The following is a 14,816-nucleotide window of genomic DNA, read 5'->3' on the forward strand; positions in this document are numbered from 1 at the left end:
CTGAAAAAATCTGGAGCAAATTGTGAGCTCCACGTGGCTCCACCTCATGCTGCTGCTTGCAGCCCATGGTTCTCTCTCAGGCCTGCTTTGCTCCCTTTTGGAGCTTTTCTTAGATGATCCACATTCTTGGCTTTTTTAAACATCTGGGGTTCCACTAGGCTTCTCACACTGCACTCCTAGGGGTACATACCTGGTCTCCCAGGCCTTCTGAAATCTAGGTGGAAGCCTTCTTAACCTCAGAACTCCTTCATTCTGCAAGCATCTAACACCAGTACCTTGTGGATGATGCCAAGGTCTGCTGCCAGCTGGAGCAGTAGTCAGGCTTCCTTCTCTCTTGGCTGTAGTGGTCCAGTGCCTGGACCACTGAACATTCTGACCCTGGGGTGGGTAATTTGCATTACAATGTGAGGAGGGGAGAGAGGCTAGCTAGCAAACACAGCAGCGGCTTCTCCCTTTGCTCTTGCTCTTTGCCATCATCATGAATAGCTGCTCTATGATGCTGTGTGCCCTTCTGCCTTGGAACAGTTGAGTATGGACTGAACCCTCCACTAACTGTGAGCTAAGTAAACCTTTCCTTCCTTCATTTTGGGTGTTGGTTATTTTGTCCCAGCAATGAGAGAAGAGCAACTGAGACATGCCATCTCCCAATAGTGGCACTCTGGGGAACAAGTCTATAGTATACAGGTCTTTGGGGGTCAGTCCAGATCCAAACCAGAGCACCTTTAATGGGGAAACAATGTCTTCCTTACTCCTTCCAGAAAAGCAAGGCTATTATTTTCCTGGGAGAATGGGCAGCTAAGAGTTGAGGACACCATAGCAGTTCTACCAAACTCACAGTTCAATTCCTACTAGGGCAAGGTACTTGACCATCTCTCAAATGTGAATATGAGAACTGTGAGATATCTTTTTCCCTTGAAATTGGGTTAAGATAAAAAGTTGTATGAGAGATTGTTAACCCAATTCAATCCCCCAAATGAGAAATTGCATGCAGAATTTCTAAACTCATGAATATGCTTTCCAAATCTGAGACTTTAGCAGCATGACAGAGAAATGAGGAGTGTTGCAGCTGTCCTGGCTTCAGTCGCACTCCACAAGTAACTTTGGGAAAGAAAGGAGGAGCCCGGCAGCCTGGGCTCAGGATCTCAGTAGATGGGGCCTCCCAGGCAGCAGCCTTGCCCATGAGTCAGCCTCAGGTTGACATGGCAACAGCGATGCCATATCACACCAGCGATGGTGGTACCCCATACCACAGGCCACTTTGTGCTCCAGGTCAACATGTCAATAACTGAGGGTTTTGTGTGTTTCATTTCAGAAATGGGTTAAGTTTAAGAGAGATTTTGATAATTTCAAGACTCAGTGTATTCCCTGGGAAATGAAGATCAAGGACATTGAAAGTAAGTATTTTGGTGCCACTGTTTTTCAACTGGTTTCCTAAAGAGTCTTCCAAGGGCTTGGATTGTGTTCTTGACCTTAAGCCTAGATTATTTTATAGATTCTGTTGTGTTAGGAAGACGAAGAATGAGGTGAAGAAAAGGGAGTGAGAAGGAAGAGAGGAAAGCAGTAGAGAGGAAGAGGGGTTTGGAATTAATAGGATTAAGACTTAAATTTGGCTTCTTCACCTTCTGGTGGTGGCGATCTTAGCAGGTTGGTTAATCCTACAGAGATTAGGGTTATTATACGGGAAAAGAAAATGGAGATCAGGATGTTGGTTCCTCAGACTGTTGTGAAGATGGAGTCCCTGAGAAACATAGTCCTCAGCTGTGTCCGGTCCTCCATCCACACAAGTGAATCCACCCTCTTCTCTCTGCAGGTCACTTCGGTTCCTCAGTGGCATCATATTTCATCTTTCTCCGATGGATGTATGGAGTTAACCTGGTCCTTTTTGGATTAATATTTGGTCTAGTCATAATTCCAGAGGTAAAATAATTTTTTTCAAAACACCTTTCTACATCTTTGGGTAGTGCTGAAACTTATGTGAGTATTACTGCTGAGTATTATCCAAATACTCCCTGTTTTCCAAAACATTTGGTCATTCATTTTTAATTTTACATACTTGTGTCAATCACCCAGATGGCTCAGTACAAAAAAAATGGAACCAGGGCCAGGGAGATGGCTCAGTAGAATAAGCGCTTCCCTAGCACAAGGGTCTGAGTTCAATCCCTGGTTCCACCAAGAAAAAAAAAAGGAACTAAAGTACTTATATTTCTATTTTATAAATGGACACTACCTTTTTCTACCTTTCATTTTTTACCTTAAGATCAATGGAGAATTAATATCACAGAGGGTTTTTTCTTTTATATACCTACATAGAGAAACAGACAACACTAAACAATAAATGAGTAGAAAATAAGGAAAAGCAAAGAAATGGTGAGTGTGAGTCTGGCAGGCTGACCCAGGGGTCCAGCAGTCCTGGGGCTCTTCGCTTCTCCAACTAGCCTATGAATACACACATGAAACGTTAATTTTCTTCTCATTATGGCCAACTTCACATAGGTACTACATATGCTACTTTGTGTGCAACATATTTTCCAGTAACAATATAAATTAAAAACAAAAGAAACAGGGAAATTACCTAAGATGAGAAGCCAACAAATTAAAAAACTAAAAATAATGATGTATTAAGTGGTGAAATACTAATGTCTGTGCTACAAAATTTATAAGCAGAAGGGCAGGGCTGAGAAAAGAGAAGGTAAAAGTGATCAAAATGCAATCCGTACATGATTTATTCAGGGTAAAGTGCCTGCTTAGGCAGAGAATAGGGACCAGGGTTCATTCCCTGGTGTGCCGTGCCGTCCCTGCCCCAGGGCGTGCTGAGACAGTGACTGAGACTGGGTGTGGAGACTGGCTGCCTGTAATCCCAGCGCTTGGGAGACTGAAACCAGGAGAATCACACAACTCAGGTCTGTGTAGTGAGACCCTGTAGACTCTGTACTAAATACAAAAAAGTGTTCATTCCCCAATTAATATAATTATTATGTACTGTAAACATACACTGATAAAAATTTTTAAGTGTCACTAAAAAAAACTCACAAGCAATATATCCTTACTGTTACCACTTGTCAATATCATTTTGAAATGTTTATCTTAAGTCAAAAAGAATTAAGTATACAAAAGAAATATTTTGTATAAATATTTTATACAAAAACAATATTAGTTTAGTTTTCTGGTAACATGCACATCCACACATACACAACTCCAGTTATTCTACCAAAAACTAGTTGATTGTTTTGTGGTGCTGGGGATTAAATAAGAGTTTTGTGTTTAATGATACATAAGCACATGGTCACTGGAGTACATTTTAGCCCCAAGTTACTGGAATTTTATATATATATATATATATATATATACCAAGGATCAAACTCAGTACCTTGCACTTGCCAGACAGGCACATAAACCACTGAGCTATCTCCCCAGCCCTAGAATTTAACAAAAGAGTATATTCAAATTAGCTGCTAGACTCATTTTAGTAGACAAAGAGCAACAATTCTTTACATTCTTAACACTCAGTTTAAAATAGATTTTAAAATTTTTATGTTCATAATGGCAATAAATATATAAAATAACTAGTAAAAATTTAGCAAGCCGGAAGATTTCTGTGAGGAACACTATAAAGTACACATTACTGGACAAAAAGAAGACAATGACAGGAAGGATACATCCTAGGAAGAAGAAACTTAATGTCGTAGAAAAGTCACTTGATATGTGAACTCAATCATGTTGTGATTTCTTGCATAATTAAGGATGTGGATAAGGGCCTATGTATTAGGGTATTAACTAAATTATGCACACACACAGAACTAGAAATACTCTAATGTCCAACAATAGAGAGCTGTTAAGTATGTTCATGGTACACACATGTGATTAGATATATTTAAGTCATTTTATTTTTGGAAATACCTTATGACACAAGGAATTAGTTGTAATATAACATATTATGTGAAATAGCTAGGCTAAAATATATGCAGACAGAAGTCAGAAGTAACTGAAACAAAGTCTGTATCTAGCTAGCAGTTATTACTTCTGGGTTGTGGACGTGATACATATTTAAAATGCTCTTCTATACTTTTTCACATTTTCTACAAGTAAGTATGTGTTACTTTTACTCCAAATGCCTTCAGGGCAGGTTTGGCTGACTTGAGTTGTGGGGATCCAACCACAGCAACCTGAGCCTGACTGCTTTGTTGAAGCAGCCACTTAAAGAACTGAGCTAAGGGGCAGGCCCCCTATGTGTTACTTTTAAAATCAGGAAAAGATTAATATTATTTTAAAAACATGGAACATCCTATTCTGAGAAGGAAAGTGTTTATGCTCTACCTGCTCATGTGTATATGTCCCTCTCTCCCCCATTTATGCCTGTGCCATTTTGTCCCTGCCCAGGTACTGATGGGTGTGCCTTATGGAAGCATTCCCAGAAAGACTGTGCCTCGGGCCGAGGAAGAAAAGGCCATGGACTTCTCTGTCCTTTGGGATTTTGAGGTACTATTGCGACAGGCCTGTGCACTTCCACCCTGTGATTCTCAGGCCTAAAGATGGAATGGATGTGTGTGAAATGCTTCATTTAATTATTGAAAAAACAGTGCTTCAGTCAGGCAGGATCTCGCCATTAGGCAGAATGCTTTCCCATCCCTCTTGCTTCTGCTCAGGCTCACGCCCTCACCTCTCTGAATCCTCCGCCTCTCCTGCTGGCCCAGGCACGGCTCCTAATAGCTCTGCTGCCAAAGGGAATCTCCCAAAATGTAAATCTGGCGCTGCGCTCTCCCATACCAGACAGCACTGCTTCTCATTTCTGAGTGGAATTAGAGTCAGTGCTCTCCTTTGGATTTACAGAAGAATGGCTCACACTGGGGTGCTCACGACTTCTCCAGTCTTGTTCTTATCCAATATCTGACACTTCGGTGCCCAAATATTGCCAAGTTTGGGGGAAGTCCTGGGGTGCAAGTCACACCTGAGGTGCCTCCCTGCCCCTGCTCAGTGCCCCCAACGCATCACTATGCATCACTCTTTCTCCTCTTTGAGCCACATCCTCCACGCTTCTGGAGTGCAGCTCCACATGGTTCCTGAAGCAAGGGGACAGGCCACGGTCCCACCTGCAACGGTTCTCTGATCTCTCTCTCTCTCTCTCTCTCTCTCTCTCTCTCCCTCTCTCTCTCATATTTTGTTTTAATTTCTTTGTTTTTTTAAGGCTGGGTCTCATTATCTAGTTTGGATTGGTCTTGAGCTCAATATGTAGCCCAGGTTGGCCTCAAACTCACAGCCTTTCTCCTGCCTTAGTCTCCCATGTACTGGGATTATAGGCATGTGCCACCATGCCCTGGTGTCCTTCACTCTTAAAGTCAAGTCTGAATTCCCCCCAAACGGGTGACAGTGTGTTGGAGTGTTCTGTGGACTTCCCAGGGAGACACAAAAGAATCATCTGCCTTGAACTGGGAGGACACTAAAAACCAAAGAGTGACAGAGGCAGATCCAGCTCAGCAAGGAAATGAATTTCCAGCGCTCACTGATTGCTGTAGGCCAGCGGGCAGCTTACAGGCCGCTGCACTGCCAAAGCCAGCATCTTCTGCTTACCTGTTTGCACCGGGATCTAAGTTACACAGGAAAAAGAAAAGGCAAGAACCAGACTTCAGGGGAAGAATTAAGTGCTGAGGCCCACTCTGTTCCTCCACTCTGTTACTGGGAATTCTCCCACTCTCATCACACCCAGTCCTTTGGCTGCAGCCTGCTCACATCTCAGGGCAGTGACACGGAGGCCAACTGCAAGAAATGTTACTTGGCTGGGGGGTCAGAGGACCCTTCTCCTACCTGGAATGATTTTCTAATTTATTTGGAACAAGGGAATCCAGTTTTACCACTAGTAGGGCTATCCTTTTTCCTTAGTTCACCTAAAAATCTCTGTTGAAACATCCTGTCTACCAAAACAAACTGAACCTACTCAGCCATGATCCCTTCCTTTGTATTTAGTAAAGATATGAAAACTGCTGAAAAGCCAAGATAATATTGCAGTTAAATATTTAAATGCAAAAAGGGAGCTCATTATTCCCAAAGCCAGCTAGACCTAAAAGCCAAAGATAAAACAAGACAAAATTTGAACTTCAGGTTAGACTGTGAACCTTATTGTGTATGATTTTATTTAGAAGCTTTGAAATACTGAGTAAGTTCTTCAGCTCCCATCTACTTCTAGGATGTGAAGACCCACAAGATAGGGAATAATAATACGGAGGTGTGCATGCATGGTGTGCAGGTGCGGGCAGACACACATCCCTTATCCCTAATTTCGCCCATGGCTAACAATGCTCTTCTCCCTCCTGTATCACCACCATGTATGTGTGGGAAAATAAAAGGAAGGAAGAAGGGAAAGAGAAGAACTGGGTGGTTCCTGAAGTCCCCAGGGAGGTACAAGGGAGAACAAGAGCATCCGAAACTCTTCCTTCATCCCCTTAGACTCCAGTTAAAACACCAAGACAGGGGCTGGCAAGATAGCTCAGCAGACTAAAGAACCTACTTAGGAAAGCACAGGAACCGGGATTCAATTCCCAGCACCGCACACTGTGCTGGGGCACTGAGCTGGCCATCCAGACCAACACTGAGAAGGCTGAAAGCAGGAAGACTACTACGAATCTGAGCTAGGTAGTGAGACCCTATAACAACCAAATACATGAGAGAGAGAGAGAGAGAGAGAGAGAGAGAGAGAGAGAGAGAGAAACCCAGGTAGAAGGAAGAGTCTGATGCCTGTCTGCTCTAAATTCATAAACCCACAGCCTTTGGATCTGCTCTCCCACAGGGCTACATCAAGTATTCCGCTCTTTTCTATGGCTACTACAACAACCAGAGGACCATTGGGTGGCTGAGGTACAGGCTACCCATGGCTTACTTCATGGTGGGGGTCAGCGTGTTCGGCTACAGCCTGATGATTGTCATTAGATCGTAAGTATGACATCTTGATTTGTTCACACAGCAACTCACTTCTCTAGTTCCTCTATGCCTAGTTATTCTTGTGGAGCAGTTTAAAAAGAAGGAAATAAATACACAAAGCAAATATGAGATATAATATGTGTTAGACATAAACAGCGTCATGTGTAAAGTTCTGGAAAACAAGATAAAAATTCCTTTAGGTGAGGCTGAGAATGGCCAATCTCATATGCTGAGTCTGACATGCAAAATTTTAGACAAAGAAAAACATGCACAAAATAAATGTCCTGGCATGTTCCTCAAACTGTAGGAAGGTCAGAGTGGCTTGAGGAGAACACAGTGCCTAATGAGGTAAGGACTGAGGCTGTTTTTCTCTAGTGCTCAGCTCCCTCAGGAAAACTACTCCGTATGTAACCCTAGCTTGCATATTAGAACCAAGCACGGGACATAAAAAGATACAAGCAATAAACCTTGGTGGCTGTGATTAACCTGGTAGCTCTCTGACCCCAGGCTACTTTGCTCTGAAATGGTCTGTTGTTTGCTTGTTCATTTGTTTGCTTGTTTTGGTACTGGGGATTGAACTCGGGATCTTGTACTTTCCAGGCAGGTGCTTAAGTCACTGACTGAGCTATCTCCCCAGCCCCAAAATGGCCTTTTAAAGCAACTGTGCCAGTTAATTCATATTCCTTGAAGATAAAATTTGGGCCAGCCCATGAACTGACTTCTCAGGAGTCACAGAATGCCATCAGCGTGGCACTGGTTGCAGGGAGGGGGCAGCACTCTCCTGCACAGCCCAGCCCTAGAGCCCACTTACCCTCTGTAGGGCCACCAGGGCTCATGAGCAGTGGGGCCTCCAGAACTGCAGTAGAACATAATGGGCCCAAAGAGAGCCCTGAGGAGGAGCGGGGAAGCCTGCTAAGCTTTCCCAGTAGAAAGTGTGGCTGCTCCCAAGAGCCTGCCCAGTGCTCTGGGGGACTGCTAGGTGCTATGTGGCCACCCACTTCTATCAAGCAAAAGGGAAAAAACAAGGATGCAAACTTGGTTTTGTTCCTAGCCCTCATGCTATTGTTTTCCTGATTTTTATCAGAGGGATAAATAGGGGCATGCAATGTTTCTGTGATGACCCAGAAAAGCTAAATTTTGTGGAACACCGAACTCAAATGCATAAAATAGAATTAGGGTGGAACACAAACACCCCACAGCCCCTGCTGAGAATTCCCACAGGGCTGAACGCCAAGGAGCACAGAGAGGCTGGGTGAAGTGGCAGGACCAGGAAGCCCCAAGGTACTTTCAGCCAGGCTTGCTTATAAACAGTACCGGATTACAGAGCCAATATCCAAAGGGATTACTGGGTTTTATATCAGACAAAAGTATAAGCTACATCCAAGATATGAGAAGACTTAGCAGGGCCTATCTCTCTTTAAGAAGAGCCCCCAAAATTTTTCAAGCTGCATTGGCAGATGAGTGAAGCCACAGGAAATCAAATGCGAGGCCTGTATCCTGCAACCCTTTATAATCCACCTGACAGCAGGTGTGCTTGCAGGACTCTGAACTGGGGCGGGGGGGGGGGGTTCTGGCTACTGTCACAGCTGTCCTGGCCACAGTCCCTGCCTGGCCTGTTTCCCATTGGATGTCTGCTTCCTGCCTTTTTGCTCCCTGTGCTTGAGGCTGGTGCTGGCCAGGGTTCCCTTGGGTGACCCAGCAGGCATAACAACAGCCATGTGTGCCCTCCAGGATGGCCAGCAACACCCAGGGGAGCACAGGCGAGGGTGAGAGCGAGAACTTCACATTCAGCTTCAAGATGTTCACCAGCTGGGACTACCTGATTGGGAATTCAGAAACAGCCGACAACAAATATGCCTCCATCACCACCAGTTTCAAGGTAGTCTGGGCAGGGCAGGTGTCACTTCCTGAGAAATCTCCGGGTTCCTCTGGTCACAGGAGATTTCTCCTGCTTCCCGGATGTGTGGAGAGAGCTTTACTAGAAGCGCAAGCCCAGCTCTCAAGTCTTCTAGAAAGGCAGCTCCCGGCGCACTTTCTGTTCTTCCTGGCACGGCGTCTTGAAGGCTGGGCTCTGGTCCTGCCTGTTTCCCCATGAAATTGTTTTCTGTTAGAAGAAAGGAAAGGAGAAATTTAGGGCCACATCGTCAACCTTTTCTGCATGCTACAATCACCTAAGGAGCTTTTTAAATCTCCTGTCCCTACTCCTGAGATTCTCATGGAATTGGCCTGGCATGGGGTCCTGGCATTTTTTTTAAAGCTTCTTAAGTGATCTAAGAGGAATTGAAACCCTTGGATTAAGGATGTGGGAATTGAAGAACCAACACTGCCTCTTATAATCCTTGCATAATTGTCCCAGTTCTTTGTTCACAAAAGAGATTGGAGGGGGGCTAAAGACAGAAAACTGACACTGAGCTTTTCCCCGTAACTTCAAAAACCACTCCAAGGTCTCGCCAGCTCAATTTTCTCTTGTCTGATCTATAAGGCCTTTCTCCCCAAGACCTAACAGAGGCCACATTTACACCCCAACAGTGACCCTGTGAGAATTACGGGAGCTAATGTAGCTTCACTGCCTGCTGAGTTAGTTAGGCCTGAGCCCAGCACAGTATAGTAACTAATGACTGGTTGGAAAGTGTCAGGAGTACCTGGGTGCCTGCAAGACCTCGTCTTCCACCCAGCTTTGTCACGTACTGTTTGTGTCTCCATAGAGAGGTACCCATGGTAATAAGCAAAAATCAACTGTATGTTGTGTACCAGCAGAAAACAATTAGGAAATAATTTTTAAATTATACTTACAATTGTATCAAAAGTATTAAATTCATAGGAATAAATTTAGCACCTCCTCCAAAATGTATGTGGCCACTACACCAAAAAAAGTTGCAATGGAGCTAAAAGGAATTCAGAAACTAAATAAATGAAGAGATATACCATGCTCATGGATTAGAACAGGGGTTGACAGGCCACGGCCTTGGCCAAACCCAGCCTGCTGCACGCATTTGTAAGTAAAACTGTATTGTGACAAAGCCAAATCCATTTATGTATACATTGTCCTTGGTTGTTTTCATGTTAATAATAGCATAGTTAAGTAGTTATGAAGGAGACCATATGGTTTACAAGCCAAAATATTTACTATATGGATTTTTTTAAGAGAATAAAAAATCATAAAAAAATCAGGAATCATACAGAATTTCACTAAACAATATAATAGGAATTCAACAGTGGCTGTCATAATGTTGTCTTCAAATTAGTGGCTTAGATTACCAGATATATGGGTACAAAATTGGTAAAATAAAATTAAAAAAGTAAAAGTTATATGAAACTAGAAAGAAGAGCCCTGCCCCCAGGGCACGCTGAGCTAGCAATTGAGACTGGGCGTGGTGACATGCACCTGTAATCCCAGTGCTTAGGAGGCTGAAAAATAGGAGGATCACTATGAGTCCAATCTGTGTAGTGAGACCCTGTAGGCCCTGTACTAAAAACATAAAAAGAAAAAAGAAAGGAAAAGAAAAAACCATAAGCATTAACTGTCCTTTCAATAGACCAACAGAAACCAGTGGTACAGTTGTCCAAGCTAACCTGTACATACACATAAATATGCCTTTTTTCTCTCTTTCTTTAGTTCCTTATTTATTTCTTTCACATTTTTCCTCATCCCAGTTGTTCCTTCCTTTTGAAGAGAATCTTTCCCTTTCACAGTATTTGTTATAGCTTTAGATTTTATTTGTTTGCTTTTTCAGGCTTTTATAGTAGGGAGACAATATGATGTTTGTACATGCAGCTCTGATTTATTTCACTTATGAGTATGGCTTCTAGTTGCATCCATTTACCTATAAAAGCATCAAGTTTATCTTTTTTACAGCTGAGTAAAACTCCATTATATAAAAAATCACATCCTTTTTATATATTCTTCAGTTGATAGGCATCTGGGTTGTTTCCAGGATTTAGCTATAACAAATTGCGCTGCTATAAACATGGGTGCACATACATCGCTGTGATATGACGGTTTCAGATCTTTTGGGAAAATACCCAGGAGGAGAATAGCTGGGTTAAGTGGGGCCTCCAATCCTAGTTTTTTGAGAAATATCCACACTGATTTCCATAGTGGTTGTACCAGCCTGCACTCCCACCAACAGTAGAGAAGGGTCCCTTTTTCCCCACAGCCCCTCCAGCATTAGCTGTTAGTTGATTTCTTTTTGGTAGCCATTCCTTCTGAGGTGAGATGGAATCTCCGTGTTGTTTTAACTTGCATTTCTCGAATCACCAGGGCTGTTCAACATCTTTTCATGTATTTATTGGCCATTTATATTTCCTCCTCTGAGAAGTGTGTATTCATCTCAGATGTCCATTTTTGGATTGGGTGTTTGGTTTTTGTGGGCCTGATTTTTTAAAAAATTCCTTATATATTCTATATAGAAGTCCTTGTCTGAGTGACTGTTGGTTAAGGTTTTTTCCCAATTTCTGGGTTTTCTTTTCATTCTGTTGATTTATTTTAATGTGCAAAACTTTTCAAACAGGTGGAATCTCAGTTGTTGATTTTGCATGCAGTTTGGTTTTCGTTCATAAATTTTCTGCCTTCTCCTATGTCCTCAAGATTTATACTGGGGCCGGGGAAATGGCTCAGTGGAATAAGCACTTCCCTGGCAAGCACAAGGACCTGAGTTCAAACCTTGGTTCTGCAAAAAAAAAAAAAAAAAAAAAAAAAAAAAAACACAACCTTATACCTACTTTCTCCTCCAACTATCTGGATTTTTTTTTTTTCTTTCTTTTCCAGAACCAGGGATTGCACTCAGGTCCTTGCGCTTGCCAGGGAAGTGCTTATTCTACTGAGCCATCTCCCCAGTCCCCTGGATTTTTATAGTTCAACATTTTTTAGGGATTTTTGTTTTGCTTTGAGACAGAATATCACCGTGTAGTTTGAGCTGACCTTGAAAATCCTACATGTCCCTGACTGGCCTTGAATTCATAGCAGGAATCCTTCTGCCTCAACCTCCAAAGTGCTGGGATTACAGGTGTGCACCACCACACCCAGCTCCAAGGGCTTTTTCTTTGGAGTGGGTACCAGAAATTGAACTCAGAACCTTGTGCTTGCCCAGCAGGCCCTGCACTGTTGAGTTACATCCCCTGCCCCTGGATTGGTACAGGAACATTTCAGTGAACACTGGGTTAGAGGACTCAGCACTAAGATTCCACTTGTGTCTCCTTATTAGCTTCCTGCAGGTCTCCACAGTTACTGAAATCTCCCTGGGCCTTAGTACCTGTAATGTGGGTAATAGCAGGAACTACTATTTTGGTTTGCTGTTAGGATTAAGGGGGATAATGTATGGGAAGTATTTAGTAACATGTTTGGCACATAGTAAGTATTCAATGAATTTTATTCTCGTTATGTACCAAAAATAACAACTATAATATATAGATAGATAGATACATATATCTATATTTATATCTATATCTGTATCTATATCTATATCTATATAAGACAGGGTCTCACTATGCAGTTCAGTTTGGCCTTGAGCTCACTTTGGAACCCAGACTGGTCTCGAACTGGCAACAGATCCTTGTGCCTCAGCCTCCTGAGTGCTGGGATGACAGACATGTGCTACCACACTTGGATAAAATATATTTTCTTAAAGGAAATAAAAGCTAATTCTCTATAGTACACAAATATTATATCACCTACTCTTTACTATTTATTTTTTAAATAAATTTATTGGGAAACAAATACCAATGAGAAAGTTTCAAAACCGATTAGCAGGGCAGTTTCAATAATTAATACATTGCCTATTGTCTTCTTGGTGGTTATTCATAGTACAAGATGCAGACATGATATCCTGTCCACAAACACTATTATAACAAATCCTTCTATTTATTGAATTAGGAGAAAGTAGCTGTATACCTATCCTATTTTGAATATACAGATACAAAATGGTCCTTCATTTGTATCCCCTTTTTTTGTTTAGTTTTGTCAGAGAAGGGTATTCCATTTAAATATTGTAGGTATGTGAATTCAGCAAAGTATTCCAATAGAGTCCAGTAGTCCGTAATAGTTTTACTGTTTAATTTTGGAAATACAGAAATTGGCAATTTCTGAAATCTAGTAAGCATGTGTGCTGTTAGTTCCAGGCCTGACATTGCATCTCCTTTTTTACATATAAAGGAATCAATAGTGGACGAACAAGAGAGTAACAAAGAAGAAAACGTCCACCTGACGAGATTTCTCCGTGTCCTGGCCAACTTTCTCATCATCTGCTGCTTGTGTGGGAGTGGGTACCTCATTTACTTCGTGGTGAAGCGATCCCAGGAGTTTTCCAAAATGCAGAATGTCAGCTGGTATGAAAGGAATGAGGTGAGAAGGGCTTCTCCGATGGGGCGAGTGCTGAGGGCAGCCGCTGGGCCACTCAACACAGCTGCTGACTGTCTAGGTCACTCGACTTTTTTGCTTGGTTTTTGTTTGTTTGTTTCCCGTGGGACTGGGCACTATGACCAGGGTCTTCACACTGAGCTGCAGCCCCAGCCCTTTTTATTTTTATTTTGAGATGATGTCTCACTAAGTTGCTTAAGTGAGATTCGAACTTATGAGTCTCCCGCCTCAGCCTCCCAGAACGCTGGGATTTTGGGTGTGCAACCATTAGGTTCAGCTAGGACTTGTTTTTGTTGTTGTTTAATTTTATTTATTTTTTTATGAATGTAGAACAGGGTCTATAGGGTGTACAGGGTCTCACTATGCAGATAAGATTCCTAGTGATTCTTCTGTTTTCAGCCTCCCAAGTGCTGGGATTACAGGCACGTGCCACCACACCGTCTCATTCACCATCTCAGTGTGCCACGGGGGTGGGGCCAGCATGGCAGGCCAGGGATTGAACCCCAGCCCCTGAGCTCTGCAGAAGGAGGCACTTTAGTCCACTGAGCTATCTGGCTGGCCCTTTATTTTAATTTTTTTTTTTTGTTTGTTTTTCTGTGATTTTTTTGTTTGTTTGTTTGTTTGTTTTTGGCAGAACTGGGGATTGAACTCAGGCCTTTATGCTTGCCAGGCAAGCACTTATTTTACTGAGCCATCTCCCCAGTCCTAATTTTATTTTAAACAGGGAAAAAAGTAAAACAACATTTCAAAACAAGGTAATAGGAGAATAATAATGGTTAATACATTTATTTATTTATTTATTTATTTATTTATTTATTTATTTATTGTCTAGTCATTTTTTTTTATTTGCTGAGTTCCTCTAAATCTTAAGAAATTCCATTAGTGGGCTGGCCAGACACCTTAGCAGAGTAAAGCACCTGCATAGGCAGACTCAGGAACTTGGGTTTGATCCCCAGCGTGCTGTGCCGGCCCCACCCCTGGAGCTAGCTGAGTCGGCAAGTGAGACTGGGTGTGGTGGTACTCCTGTAATCCCAGTGCTTGGGAGGCTGAAAATAGGAGTTGTCTTTAAATTAGTCACTCAGAGTAAAAGAGAAATGCATTTATTTATTTTTTGGGGGAAATGCATTTAGTTGTCCAAACAATATTAGCACAAACTTTCTTTTCAATGAACTCAGAGAAATTAGCAGTATAACAATCTTAACTATCTTGCACACACACACACACACACACACACACACACACACACATATATAAAATTTTGCTTTTCCCTTCCTTCTTTTCTCCTTCCTCCAACCCCATTTCTCTTTCCTTTTGAACAGTTTCTTCCCATTTTACAATATCTATTGTATATTTTGGATTTTATTTACTCTTTCAGCCTCCCACACTGGAGACAACACTATGTTTATACATGTGAATCTGTTTTATTCCACTTATGAGTATGGTCTTATGTTGCATCCATTTTCCTATAAAAGTCTCAAGCTTACTCTTCTTTATAGCTGAGTAATACTCCATTGTACAAAAAGATCACATCTTTTTTCTTCATTCCTCAGTG

General features: G+C 42.2%; 1 protein-coding gene across 1 annotated transcript in view; it reads left to right on the forward strand.

Annotated features, from left to right (window-relative positions):
- Tmc2 (transmembrane channel like 2) overlaps nucleotides 1-14,816 on the forward strand; it is an 83,400-nt gene that overhangs the window by 34,674 nt on the left and 33,910 nt on the right. Inside the window, exons 5-10 of the mRNA XM_004634315.1 lie at nucleotides 1,313-1,394; nucleotides 1,811-1,917; nucleotides 4,378-4,476; nucleotides 6,779-6,921; nucleotides 8,641-8,788; nucleotides 13,061-13,249. Coding sequence (XP_004634372.1) covers nucleotides 1,313-1,394; nucleotides 1,811-1,917; nucleotides 4,378-4,476; nucleotides 6,779-6,921; nucleotides 8,641-8,788; nucleotides 13,061-13,249 — 768 coding nt within the window. The remainder of the gene's footprint in view (nucleotides 1-1,312; nucleotides 1,395-1,810; nucleotides 1,918-4,377; nucleotides 4,477-6,778; nucleotides 6,922-8,640; nucleotides 8,789-13,060; nucleotides 13,250-14,816) is intronic.

This window comes from Octodon degus, unplaced genomic scaffold (genome assembly GCF_000260255.1).
Source record: "Octodon degus isolate 3935 unplaced genomic scaffold, OctDeg1.0 scaffold00060, whole genome shotgun sequence".
In the NCBI taxonomy this organism is placed as follows: domain Eukaryota; kingdom Metazoa; phylum Chordata; class Mammalia; order Rodentia; family Octodontidae; genus Octodon; species Octodon degus.